This window comes from Pleurodeles waltl, chromosome 11 (genome assembly GCF_031143425.1).
Source record: "Pleurodeles waltl isolate 20211129_DDA chromosome 11, aPleWal1.hap1.20221129, whole genome shotgun sequence".
NCBI lineage: Eukaryota > Metazoa > Chordata > Amphibia > Caudata > Salamandridae > Pleurodeles > Pleurodeles waltl.
Genome location: NC_090450.1, coordinates 539,604,974 through 539,619,573, shown reverse-complemented (window position 1 = coordinate 539,619,573; position 14,600 = coordinate 539,604,974). Strand labels below are relative to the sequence as shown.

Sequence of the window (14,600 nt, the reverse complement as noted above, 5' to 3'; positions counted from 1 at the left end):
CTTGCCGCTACCGATATTTTTAATGAACCAAGAAACTTTCCAAATTACTATATCCCCCCCTCCGGGACACGAATATCATTGTATCCTTTATTCTGTCAACAGTCCATGCTTCGCTTTCGAAGGGTGTCTGAAATTTCCATCCCAGGTGTCGGTTTCGGGTGAGCATTTGGTACCCCACCTGAAGCTGGGAAATTTGAGCCCTTCGAGTTCTGTTTTCCTCTTCATTGGTGTTCTTCCTCCGTTGTTGGGGCTTCACAAATTAAGAGGTTCAAACTGCCACATAGGTCCTGCTGTGAGGCTCTTCTGTGTCTGCTGCGTGAAAATGAGTGCCATGGGCGAGTAATGGGTAATGCTGTGATGTGTGTTGTGATAAATCATTAGGAAATGGGGTAAACTGCCCAAATCCATGCTATCCTTGGTCCATGGTTATTTAATAGCTCGTCCAGCGTGACAGGAGCAGGGCAGACTGACCCTTCTTTCACCTGGCAGGCATGACAGACTTTGATCGTCTCCTTGACTGTCCGACCCATCCCCCAAAACCAATTTTTTCCCCTAGTCGGGCTTTTGTCTTTACCCTTTCTTGGTGTGTCTCTTACTACTTTTGGATGGTAATCAACTGTTCCTCTGAGCCTGTCGTAGATTGAAACATTCGTATCCTGGATTGAGCTATGTGTCAAAATTCTTTCAGGGCAGCTACAATGGTATTGTAATGGTGATCAGCTCATGTGTTCAGGAGATTTTCATAATGCTTAAATAGTTTCTGCCCAGGAAAGTGCAGCAGTAGTGGCCTCTTTACTGTGTCGTCTGCCTCCCTTAACGCTCGAACATGATTGTGAAGGCGGCCTACCCAAATTTTTCATCTGAAGGCTGCAGTGGAAGGGTCGACTAGCTCACTTAGGATGGCAGTGATGTCTTGGAGGCTTACGGTGTCAGTCCCCCTTTTTGTGGTGCCCGTGGTATATTACTGATGTCTGGATCTGGGGAACTGGTGGATCTTCAGCAGAGTTTGCTGCCACAGAATGTTATCTTGACATGGTTGAGTTGGAGATTGTCCTGCAATCGCTTTCTTGCTGCCCATATAGGCATGTTGTGTTGGTTCCTTCGATTGTGCCTTTGTATTTCTTTCATCTCAAGCTGATTGTATTCTTTTTATTTATATTTTTAAATGATGCTTCTGCCTTTGCACCCTCCGGGCATTCTCACTTTGTGACTGCAGTTGTGGGGCTTTTGCCACATTCAGCATCTGCCGTTCATATGCTGCAGTGCATTTTGCTTGATTCCACTCCTCAGTGCCACAGTCATGTTCATCCTATTACTAGTACCAGTTTAAATGTCACCACTCCATGCTGGTAACAGTGGTGCCATTCACTGTACATAGCCAGTAGTCAGTTAAACTCCCCTCTTTATGCCGTTTTCTGTCACGCTGTTTCCACTTATCTGTCTGTATTTTTATTCTTTTTCAGGGGTCTTTTCCTGGACACTATTCTTCCCAAGTATGATGTGAATGGGGTGCGCCCCCCTATTGGCCAGCGCACGCGACTCAGCAAAGGAGACATTGCCCAGGCTCGAAAGCTCTACAAATGTCCAGGTGAGGAATTGCCTGTTTGAGTAGCAGGGAATCAGTGATGCTTAGGCATCAGGGTGGCAGGGGGGTCCATGACTGAAGAGTTGGAGGTTAGAGGCAAGGAGGCATTGCTGTAGGACTAATGCTGTAGGCCTACAGGTTCATTGGAAAACGTGGTGCCTAACGCATAAGTTTACTCTGTTTATTATGAAAATATATGACACATGGAGTAGTCCTGGTTTATTTATGGTGAAAAGTATTAGTCATCAACAGTGGGTTGTTGTCACACCTTGTTAAAGGCTGTAGGTGGGTATTTGGATACATTAAATCATGTAGATTAAAGGAGTTGAAGTGTTATTGTTGTTCCACCCTCTGACAAACCCTGTGGGTAGAAGATTTTCACTGTGATAGTCCTTGTTAAGTCTTTTTGAAATGTGATTTTATGCAGTTTTGAAAACTACGATGTTGTTCATATTTGTTATTTTTTAATTGTATGCCTGATAGTTACCAACGTATGCACACTTTAGTGGGTCTTTGTTGGTTGGGGTGTAAAGCCATTAGTAAAAGCTATAAGCATTTGTGGATCATTAGGAAAAGATATGTTTGATTTCACAGATTTGATCTGTTTAGTATGAAAAGTTATAACAAATCCAGTAGGCTAACTTGCATATTGTGAAAAACATGTATTAAAGCCAATAGGCCTTTAAGTGTGGATCACTAATAAACCGTGCTAGTGCATCTGGTTAGATATTTTGTTGCATGGAATCTCGCAAATTCTGTGTCTCTCTCTTTCTCATATATATATATATATATGTTCGGAGGCATGTGTAGCTGCAGATACACATGCTGTGCATTATCCTGCCATCTAGTGTTGGGCTAGGAGTTTTACAAGTTGTTTTTCTTAGAAGAAGTCTTTTCGAGTCACGGGACCGAGTGACTCCTCCCTTTCGGCTCCATTGCGCATGGGCGTCTACTCCATCTTACATTGTTTTCTTTCCGCCATCGGGTTCAGACGTGTTCCTCTTCGCTACGTATTTCGAATCGGGAAAGTTAGCTAAAGTATCGAAAATTAGACGGTATTGTTATCGCTCGGTACCGGGTTAGTGTTAGTGTATCGGCACCGACATCAAGACCGCTTTGGTGGCCCTTCGGGGCTTCCACTCTTCACAGTGGCCTGGTCGGCCCGACCGGACCCCCTTCCGTTTCTGTCCTAAATGTCACGCAAAGTATCCTTATACAGAAGGAAGGACTTCGATTTGAGCAAGAGTTAGGTATGGAAGAACCTGACCATACACAACGGAGGTTACATAAACAAAAAGAGACTGGCAAGATTCAGACTTTACCTCCACTCAAATCGAAAAGAAAGCTTGCATTTCAGGAAACAAAAATGCAACCAAAGGCCAAAGTGGTTAGAGACAAATCACAACCACCAATGGTCTCACCACAACCATCCCCACTGCACTCACCACAATTGTCACCAGTGGGAACACCTATAATGCAGTCACCCACACATACTGGGATGACCCAGGATGATGCTGATGCATGGGATTTATATGATCCACTAGTATCGGATAACAGCCCATAATGTTATCCAACCAAACCGTCACCACCAGAAGACAGTACTGCATATACTCAGGTTTTATCCAGGGCAGCCACGTTCCACAACGTAGCAATGCACACAGAGCCAGTGGAGGATGACTTCCTTTTTAACACTCTGGCATCCACCCACACATCATATCAAAGTCTGCTAATACTCCCGGGCATGCTCAAGCACGCGCAACAGGTCTTCCTGGAGCCTGTAAAGGGAAGAGCTATCGCGCCTAGAGTTGAAAAGAAGTACAAACCACCCCCAACAGATCCAGTGTTCATAACACAGCAGCTCACACCGGATTCAGTGGTTGTAGGGGCAGCAAGGAAAAGAGCAAACTCTCAATCGTCAGGAGATGCCCCACCACCTGACAAAGAAAGTCGGAAATTCGACGCTGCAGGCAAGCGAGTGGCATCACAAGCAGCCAATCAATGGCGAATTGCGAATTCACAAGCCCTACCTGCACGCTACGACTGGGCACACTGGGACGAGATGCACGACATCATACAGCACTTGCCCAAGGAACACCAAAAACGTGCCCAGCAAGTAGTTGAAGAGGGACAGGCCATATCTAACAACCAGATAAGGTCCGCACTAGACTCCGCAGATACAGCAGCACGGACTGTCAACACGGCTGTAACCATTCGCAGGCATGCATGGCTGCGGAGTTCTAGATTCAAGCCAGAGATTCTACAAGCGGTGTTAAATATGCCGTTTAATCAACAACAGTTGTTTGGGCCGGAAGTCGATACTGCCATTGGAAAAAATGAAAAAAGACACAGACACAGCCAAAGCCATGGGCGCGCTCTATTCCCCACAAGTCAGAGGCACCTTTAGGAAACTACAATTTAGAGGGGGGTTTCGGCAACAAACACCTGAACCTTCCACCTCCCAAACCAGACCCACCTATCAATCACAATACCAGAGGGGGGTGGGGGGTTTGTGGTTCATGTAGAGGGCAATTCCCAAGAGGCAGGGGAAAATTCCAACCCGCCAAACCAAGCCCTAGCAAACAGTGACTTCAATGTCACAACACCCCAACACTTAACACCAGTGGGGGGGAGGCTATCCACATACTACCAAAACTGGGCACACATTACAACAGACACATGGGTCCTATCAATTATCCAGCATGGTTATTGCATAGAATTCACAGCATTCCCTCCAGATGTGCCACCAAAAATGCACAGACTGTCTCAACAACACTTAGACCTATTACATATAGAGGTCCAAGCACTGTTACAAAAACAAGCAATAGAACTCGTACCCAATCACCGAAAACGGAACAGGCGTCTACTGACTATATTTCCTCATTCCAAAAAAGGACAAAAACGTTAAGACCTATCTTAGATCTTAGAACACTGAATCTCTTCATCAAATCAGATCATTTCCACATGGTAACACTTCAAGACGTAGTTCCCTTACTAAAAAAAAGGAGGAATACATGACAACATTAGATCTCAAGGATGCGTATTTCCACATACCCATCCATCCTTCTCACCGAAAATACCTAAGGTTTGTAATGCAAGGCAAACACTATCAATTCAAAGTGCTACTGTTCGGAATAACAACAGCCCCCAGAGTATTCACAAAATGCCTAGCAGTAGTAGCCGCTCACATAAGGAGACAGCACATGCACGTATTCCCATATTTGGACGACTGGCTAATAAAAGCTAACACTCAACAACAATGTCAATTTCACACGCAATACGTCATAGAAACTCTACACAAACTAGGGTTCTCTATAAATTACCAAAAATCACATCTGCAACCATCCCAAATACATTACTTGGGAGCAACACTCAATACACAAAAGGCAGTTGCCACTCCAAGTCCACAAAGAGTCCAATCGTTCCAAAATGTAAGATCAAGCATACAACCAAAACAACCCTACACGGTAAAGTTTGTAATGAAACTACTAGGCATGATGTCCTCATGCATAGCCATTGTCCCAAACGCAAGATTACACATGCGGCCCTTACAACAGTGCCTAGCAAAACAATGGACACAAGCACAGGATCAACTTCAAGATCTAGTGTTGATAGACCGCCAAACACACTCTTCGCTTAAATGGTGGAACCCTGTAAATTTAAACAAGAGGCGGCCATTCCAGGACCGAGTGCCTCAAGTTATTATCACGACAGATGCTTCCAAGGTTGGGTGGGGAGCACACCTCAACAATCACAGCATACGGGGTCAATGGGACAATCAACAAAAACTACTTCACATAAATCACTTAGAACTGCTAGTGGTATTTCTAGCATTAAAAGCGTTTCAACCACTAATAACCCACAAACACATTCTTGTCAAGACAGACAACATGACAACAATGTACTATCTCAACAAACAAGGGGGGACACACTCGTCACAACTGTGTCTCTTACCACAAAGGATTTGGCATTGGGCAATTCACAACCACATTCGCCTAATAGCACAATACATACCAGGCATTCAGAATCAGTTCGCCGACAATCTCAGTCGAGATCACCAGCAAACTCACGAATGGGAAATACATCCCCAGATCCTACAGGATCACTTCCACCGCTGGGGAACACCAAACATAGACCTATTTGCAACAAAAGAAAACGCAAAATGCCAAAACTTCGCGTCCAGGTACCCACACCCTCAGTCCAAGGGCAATGCTGTATGGATCAGTTGGACAGGGATATTTGCTTACGCTTTTCCCCCCTCTCCCGTTCATTCCTTATCTGGTCAACAAACTGAGTCAAGACAAACTCAAACTAATACTCATAGCACCAACCTGGGCTCGCCAACCGTGGTACACAACACTGTTGGACTTATCAGTAGTACCCCACATCAAACTACCAAACAGACCAGATCTGTTAACACAAAACACAGACAACAGATCAGACACCCGAATCCAGCATCGCTCAATCTAGCAATCTGGCTCCTGAAGTCTTGGAATTTGGACATTTAAATCTTACACAAGAGTGTATGGAGGTCATTAAACAAACGATAAAACCTACAACAAGACATTGTTACGCAAACAAATGGAAAAGATTTGTTTGCTACTGCCACACTAATCAAATTCAACCACTACATGTCTCCACAAAGGACATTGTAAGCTATTTATTACACTTACAAAAGTCTAATGTAGCATTCTCTTCCATTAAAATCCATCTCACTGCAATATCTGCCTATCTGCAGATTACACATATAGCATCACTTTTTAGAATCCCAGTCATTAAAGCATTTATGGAGGGACTAAAAAGAATCATACCCCCAGGGACACCACCAGTACCTTCGTGGAACCTTAATATTGTATTAACACAACTCATGGGCCCACCATTCGAACCCATGCATTCTTGTCAAATCCAATATCTGACTTGGAAAGTAGCCTTTCTAATAGCTATCACATCACTTAGAAGAGTGAGTGAAATACAAGCATTTACTGTTCAAGAACCCTTTATACAAATACATAAACATAAAGTGGTTCTCCGTACAAATCCAAAATTCTTACTAAAGGTCATATCACCATTCCATCTAAACCAAACTGTGGAACTCCCAGTCTTCTTTCCACAACCAGACTCAGTAGCTGAAAGGGCCTTGCATACATTAGACATAAAAAGAGCACTAATGTATCACATTGACAGAACAAAACAATTTCCTAAAACAAAACAATTGTTTGTAGCTTTCCAAAAACCTCATGCAGGTAACCCTATATCCAAACAAGGCATTGCCAGATGGATAGTTAAATGCATTCAAACTTGCTACCTTAAAGCAAAAAGAGAATTACCTATTACACCAAGAGCACATTCCACTAGAAAGAAAAGCGCCACAATGGCTTTTCTTGGGAATATACCTATGACAGAAATTTGTAAGGCAGCCACCTGGTCTACGCCTCATACATTTACTAAGCATTACTGTGTAGACGTGTTAGCAACACAACAAGCCACAGTAGGACAGGCTGTATTAAGAACATTATTTCAGACAACTTCAACTCCTACAGGCTAAACCACCGCTTTTTGGGGAGATTACTGCTTTGTAGTTTATGCACAGCATGTGTATCTGCAGCTACACATGCCACCGAACGGAAAATGTCACTTACCCGGTGTACATCTGTTTGTGGCATGAGACGCTGCAGATTCACATGCGCCCTCCCACCTCCCCGGTAGCCTGTAGCCGTTTTTATTTGCATGAAAATTGTAAATATGTAAATAAATATTATTTTAATAGACATTAGGTACATACATTACTACTCCATTGCATGGGCACCTCTAGTATACTCACAACTCCTACCTCACCCTTTGCGGGGAAAACAATCTAAGATGGAGTCGACGCCCATGCGCAATGGAGCCGAAAGGGAGGAGTCACTCGGTCCCGTGACTCGAAAAGACTTCTTCGAAGAAAAACAGCTTGTAACACTCCGAGCCCAACACTAGATGGCAGGATAATGCACAGCATGTGAATCTGCAGTGTCTCATGCCACGAACAGATGTACACTGGGTAAGTGACATTTTCCATATATATGTATATATATATATATATATATATATATTGGTTATTAAAAGGTCACTTTCATTCATAAGCCAGACCTGTTTGCATAGACAATACTTGTACTTTCAATTGAGTTAAGTGTAGTCATGGGTTTGTAAAGTGCTAAACAGAGCTACATGTGCCAGAATGCAAAGAAAAAAATCCTGGGCTATATGAGATATTAACGCAAAGACTAGAAAGTTGAGAGCTGTGTGATAGGGCAGCGGTGGAGTGGCTGCAGGATAAAGTTTGGAGGTCAGAGGGGACAGGTGGCCTTTTGAGCTTCAGGGAAAGAGTTATTGTCAGTGGCAGAAGGAATATGCTCCATAAGAAGGGTTGGAGACAATGATGCCAAGCTGCAATGATGTCAAGCTGCACAGGAGGATGGGGGTGGCTTGTTGCAGGGGGATTAGTAGAAGCATTGTGGCAGCAGCAAAACTGTGGGGCTGGAGGGAAGGATTATGAGCTAGCAGAAACCTAGCCAGGCTTCAGTCGGTCAACAACTTTAGTTCAACTAAATCAATAGGTTAATGAGTCGAGGGGCATTGGTAATTTTGCTTGGGTGCAAGAGAGAAGTTTAGGGTCTCAGTATCTTTGCCGTTTGAAAATGTGTACATGACCAAGGCCTGTTTTCTGCAATGTTTATATGCACATCTTATATTGTGGCCTTTAAAGAGAGGGGCAATATTGCAACCCCAGGTGCTGTAAAGATAAAACTGAACCACTTGCACACAGACTGCCATATACGTCATGCTTCTGTCAGCCATTTTATGATGCTGCCTGTTAAGGACCTAGTTCTCTTTCAAAAAGTGCAATCTACAGTCTGTCCGTTAAGATCCTTTCTTGGTGTGTGAAGGTCATGCTCAGAGCTGACACTGTTCAGCTTCTTGTCTTCTGCCCAATCAAAGTCTGTGCCAGGTGCCGTGGGATACATAGTTATTTGCATATTAATCCACGGAACTCTGTTACGAACATAGACATCGATTCACCATAAGGTCAGGGGTAGCAGAAGTGACATCACACCCCATAACCTGATAGGAAGTGACATCAGTTGACCATTGACTTCAGTTACTTTATGAGCCATGTAACCTTCGTCTTTCTGTCACATCAGAAAGTGACATCACTGAAGACAAATTAACAGTAATACATGCAGGATTAGTCAAATAAGAAAATCACTTCTAATGCAAATGACGGTCTATTTAGCCATCAGCTTATAAGCAGCCCTGAATATATGAATGAAAACCGTGTTAGGTATCCGTCCTGGAAGTATGCTTATTTCTTCTATTAAGCCTGTTTCAAAGTGCTGATGTATTGTCAGAAGAATAGAGAATGTGTGATATGACCAGGATTTAACAGTTTAATAAAGTAGGAGACTCAAGACTACAGAACACTGCTGCTTGCTGCAATGGTTATAAATGTAAAATCGTTGCATTTTCGTGAATATACGATGAGACTTGGCACTTCCCTCTCAAGCAGGCAATATCCATTCCATTTTAACCACACACTTCACACTTATACTGGCAGCTTTTACTTTGTTTCTAAATAATCCCAAATTTTCCAAAGGGAACAAAGGAACAAGTTCAAAAACAGTTATTAGAACTCAAATTCAAAATAAATAGCAATCACACTTGATAAGTTCAATCTCAACACAAGTTACATCTTTATAAATGACCTGATTTAGACGGTGGGTATTTAGAATAAAACCCCCAAAATATGCTACTGAACTCATATTCCCCCACTTTCCCAAAGAAATGCGTTTTGATGCACGTGCATTGTGCCTGTGCATTCAATGTGTCTCCCTCTGCATGTGCAGCTTGTCCTGTCTAGTGATAATGTCATGCTTGACACCCATTTCGCATGTGACATGAGGGCAAAAACTTCCTCCGAGCTCATAACAGAACAGAATGTATTACTTTGTTGGTATTTGTAATGCCTGCGAAGTACCGCCATGCCACCACTATAAGCCTTTGTCAGCATTATCTGTTTTGTGTCTGATACAAATCACTGTTTAGTAAACTATTTCCGCTCTGACTTTTCAAGACAGTTTAACAAGATTGGGCAATAGTCTGACATCTTGGAACGTGACATCAGGATGATAGGACACATGATACACATTCAAGCTACTCGTTTCACTTTGAGAAGTGATGCGACAATTTGTAGCATTACTGATAATTATATTGGATAGTACTCTAAAGTATTAATGCCCTCTGGTGGTTTGATTAACAAGAGGTACTTTGAGAAGAGCAAGTGATTTTTCTTTGCACATTATAGAACTAAGGTGAGGGAGTCAAAGCACGATGGTAGAGCATGTGGAATAAGGCTACAGTGCCCAAGTCTCACCCACAATAGGCAAAAAAGTCTGCTTCCCCTCTCTTTCTTGACCCTGCTCCACATTTTTTTTTTTTTTACTTACTTGAGAATGCAGGCAAAAAACACAAGTGATGCAAGCATTTTGTTTTCAGTCGGCCAAGCTCAGTAAACGGAGCACTCAATATAACTTGCTGATAATGACTGCCAGCTTCTCTGCATGGAATATCTTGCTGGGGAACACAGAACGCAGTGTTGGTTACTGGAGCGGGGCAGGACGCTTACAGTGTATACATTCCTGCAGCTACACTCTCGCGTGCAGACCTAGAGCACACCTTACCCCTGTTTACCACAACCCCTCTTTTGATACATCATGTGCTTTTCTGCGTCACAAGCAGTATGGAAGAATATTTTAAAAGCAGAAACAAGAGAGTACCTAGGCCCCACGTAACAAGACGCAAATGTATACGCTACCAGTGTGGCTTTAAACTTGAGATAGAAGAAATGTCCAGTCCTTGCGTACAATGTTGTCAAATTATTACACTCAAAGCATCTTTCAAGAAACGCCACAGTTAATTCGCGTTCCTCACTATAAGCACGTTATCTCCAAAGTGACGACCCAAACACAGGTTTCCATGCTAAAATCATACCCACTCATTCCTGCCTGCAGGTCGCGGGCGTGACGTGCACACAATGCTGGCTTTGCTTTTTTCCTTATTGTAACAGAAGTGTAACGGTGAGGGCTCACGCTGTGAATACATCTTAAAAGATCACTCACTAATCAGGGTCTGTTCATCTGATTTTGCTGTGAACTGGCATTGACTACCTGCCTGGGGATGTACTGTGGTGTAAAGTTTGGCCAATGTAGTTCTCTAGTAATGTAGTGCAAGCGAGTTGGCAAATCATATGAAGTGAAGGTTCAGTTTTAAGTTAACCCTATAAACCTCTCTTTAAGTGATTGCTCTCCATTAGCACGATGCATTTACTTTTGTAAGTCCAAAGGCATCGTTCATACAGGGAGTGCAGAATTATTAGGCAAATGAGTATTTTGACCACATCATCCTCTTTATGCATGTTGTCTTACTCCAAGCTGTATAGGCTCGAAAGCCTACTACCAATTAAGCATATTAGGTGATGTGCATCTCTGTAATGAGAAGGGGTGTGGTCTAATGACATCAACACCCTATATCAGGTGTGCATAATTATTAGGCAACTTCCTTTCCTTTGGCAAAATGGGTCAAAAGAAGGACTTGACAGGCTCAGAAAAGTCAAAAATAGTGAGATATCTTGCAGAGGGATGAAGCACTCTTAAAATTGCAAAGCTTCTGAAGCGTGATCATCGAACAATCAAGCGTTTCATTCAAAATAGTCAACAGGGTCGCAAGAAGCGTGTGGAAAAACCAAGGCGCAAAATAACTGCCCATGAACTGAGAAAAGTCAAGCGTGCAGCTGCCACGATGCCACTTGCCACCAGTTTGGCCATATTTCAGAGCTGCAACATCACTGGAGTGCCCAAAAGCACAAGGTGTGCAATACTCAGAGACATGGCCAAGGTAAGAAAGGCTGAAAGACGACCACCACTGAACAAGACACACAAGCTGAAACGTCAAGACTGGGCCAAGAAATATCTCAAGACTGATTTTTCTAAGGTTTTATGGACTGATGAAATGAGAGTGAGTCTTGATGGGCCAGATGGATGGGCCCGTGGCTGGATTGGTAAAGGGCAGAGAGCTCCAGTCCGACTCAGACGCCAGCAAGGTGGAGGTGGAGTACTGGTTTGGGCTGGTATCATCAAAGATGAGCTTGTGGGGCCTTTTCGGGTTGAGGATGGAGTCAAGCTCAACTCCCAGTCCTACTGCCAGTTCCTGGAAGACACCTTCTTCAAGCAGTGGTACAGGAAGAAGTCTGCATCCTTCAAGAAAAACATGATTTTCATGCAGGACAATGCTCCATCACACGCGTCCAAGTACTCCACAGCGTGGCTGGCAAGAAAGGGTATAAAAGAAGGAAATCTAATGACATGGCCTCCTTGTTCACCTGATCTGAACCCCATTGAGAACCTGTGGTCCATCATCAAATGTGAGATTTACAAGGAGGGAAAACAGTACACCTCTCTGAACAGTGTCTGGGAGGCTGTGGTTGCTGCTGCACGCAATGTTGATGGTGAACAGATCAAAACACTGACAGAATCCATGGATGGCAGGCTTTTGAGTGTCCTTGCAAAGAAAGGTGGCTATATTGGTCACTGATTTGTTTTTGTTTTGTTTTTGAATGTCAGAAATGTATATTTGTGAATGTTGAGATGTTATATTGGTTTCACTAGTAATGATAAATAATTGAAATGGGTATATATTTTTTTTTGTTAAGTTGCCTAATAATTATGCACAGTGATAGTCACCTGCACACACAGATATCCCCCTAACATAGCTAAAACTAAAAACAAACTAAAAACTACTTCCAAAAATATTCAGTTTTGATATTAATGAGTTTTTTGGGTTCATTGAGAACATGGTTGTTGTTCAATAATAAAATTAATCCTCAAAAATACAACTTGCCTAATAATTCTGCACTCCCTGTATACATGTGCGTAAATGAGGACGTGGTTAGTGCACACGTCACAACTGTGCACTGCAGGATAGAACAACCACAACAATTTTAAGCCAAATGTGAATCTGAAACAAGCATAAAAGCATTGATGTTTTAACGAGGCATCCCTTGTTCTGGAAAACGTCAGTAAAAGCCGGTGGTCGCATGGAAAGCCACAAGGGACACAGTGGGTTGCCTAGGGGTCGCAGTTGCCACCCCCCAGTTGACATCCGTGGTTAAGGGGTTCTAGAAAACACTCTATTGATGGTGGAGGGAGTTCCGTTTGAATGTCCCTTTGACACCGTGTTGCTTCATGGTACTTTGGCGACAAAGCCTTGTGAGAAGTGTTTTATGTGGGCTTGGTTGGACCTGTGATAACACTGAAACTTGAGACCGTCTTGGAGGCCAAGAACAGTGACCTATCCCAGGAGAGTGGTCTTGCCAAGGAAGGAGCATGAGTCGCAAGATTATGATTAACTCAAGGCAGCACAGATGGTAGTCATCCGTTGGATTTGGGCTCTGGTTCTTGACCATTCTATAACGTAAAAAAAAAAAACAGGGCTTCCTTCTTTATATTGCGTATTATCTTTTTTGCCTTCTTTTTTCTTAGACAAGGAGGACTCCAGAAGACCATCTAGTACATGTATCTCATTATATAGCGTCCCTGCACCACCCTCCCCAGAAGGAATGCTGGGTGCCACACTTTGATAGGTATATTAGTGGTTCTTTAGTTGCTAAGGACCTCTCAGATGCCAACAAGCAATTAACACAGTGAATATTCGAGTTGTGCATCACAAAGCAAGCAGAATTGAAACCCAAAACTGTAGTTAATAATAGTGTGCACATTTTCCTGTCTCTTCTCTGCTGGTAGCAGTATATCTTTCTTAACGGTGAAATGCTACTTGTGAGTGGCATTTAAAGGTATACTGTGGAAACATAAAGTACTATTCGGCATGTGAGGAGGTGATCTTAGATGCCATATACAATTGGACACAAAATTGAAAGCTTTTAATTATGGGACCGTGTGAGCTCAGGTCTTGAGAAAACTCACATATTTACTTCACGGTATGGCTGGGAGCTCGGTCCAAATACTAGAAGAGTACAGTATGGCCGTAGTTCAATAGATTGTATTGTATTGTAATCGTATTTATATAGCGCTTACAACCCCTGACGAGGCGTCGAAGCGCTTTTCGATGAGTAGCACGCTACTCCGGAACCCAACAAGAATTAGTGATGGATTAGTATCATTTAATAATGAGTACAGTTTTAGTATTATTATGAGTTAATTTGAGCCGCGGATATGAGAGTTTGTTAGTTAGATTGACTGGAGTAATGGAAGGGTGGAGGAGGAAAGAAATCCAGAAGTGTTAATTGGGAGTATATCCTTCATTTACTCAATCCAAAGGCTTGGGGTGAATAAAGGGGGGCGGAGGGGGGAAGAGTATGTGGAAGGGTTAGGGAGAGCATAGTAGCAGGGTGAGATGAATGCAGGAGAATTTAGTAGGGTTGTGTGGGAGGTCACAGAGGTAGAGTGAGGTTTGGTGAGTTAGATGTGGAGGTGGAGGGAAGAGTTTAGGCAGAGATATTTAGGAGAAGAAAGTGGTTGAAGGGATTTGGGATGAGTCAGAGTGAGAATGGAGGATAGTTTGATAGAGACATGACATAAGAGTGATGAAAAATGAGAGCAGAAATTCATAGATATCTAGTATAACAACCCAAAAAACCAGGAGCCATGCAATGATCCACAAACATGCCAAGCACAGAAACAACATATACACATACATACACATATATAGATATATATATATTTATACACACACACATGAATACACACACATATGCACATACAATACATAGTTAGAATCATGGGTAAAAAATACTTAGTCAGACAGGTTTAAAAGAGTGTGTGTGTATTTTATTGTTATGACAGTAGCAATACATATTTTCCAAAGAAAACTATAAATAAATAGAAATATACATATAATCTGAAAAAAATATTTATCCACATAGGCATATGCAGTTCATAGTTGTTTGAAAAAGGTGGTTATGAAGGAAAGA

At 42.7% G+C, this 14,600-nt stretch overlaps 1 protein-coding gene across 2 annotated transcripts in view; it reads left to right on the top strand.

Annotated features, from left to right (window-relative positions):
* BMP1 (bone morphogenetic protein 1) overlaps positions 1-14,600 on the top strand; it is a 405,539-nt gene that overhangs the window by 184,472 nt on the left and 206,467 nt on the right. For both annotated transcript variants that reach the window (XM_069213962.1, XM_069213963.1), the window contains exon 7: positions 1,464-1,588. In XM_069213962.1, the coding sequence (XP_069070063.1) occupies positions 1,464-1,588 (125 nt within the window). The remainder of the gene's footprint in view (positions 1-1,463; positions 1,589-14,600) is intronic.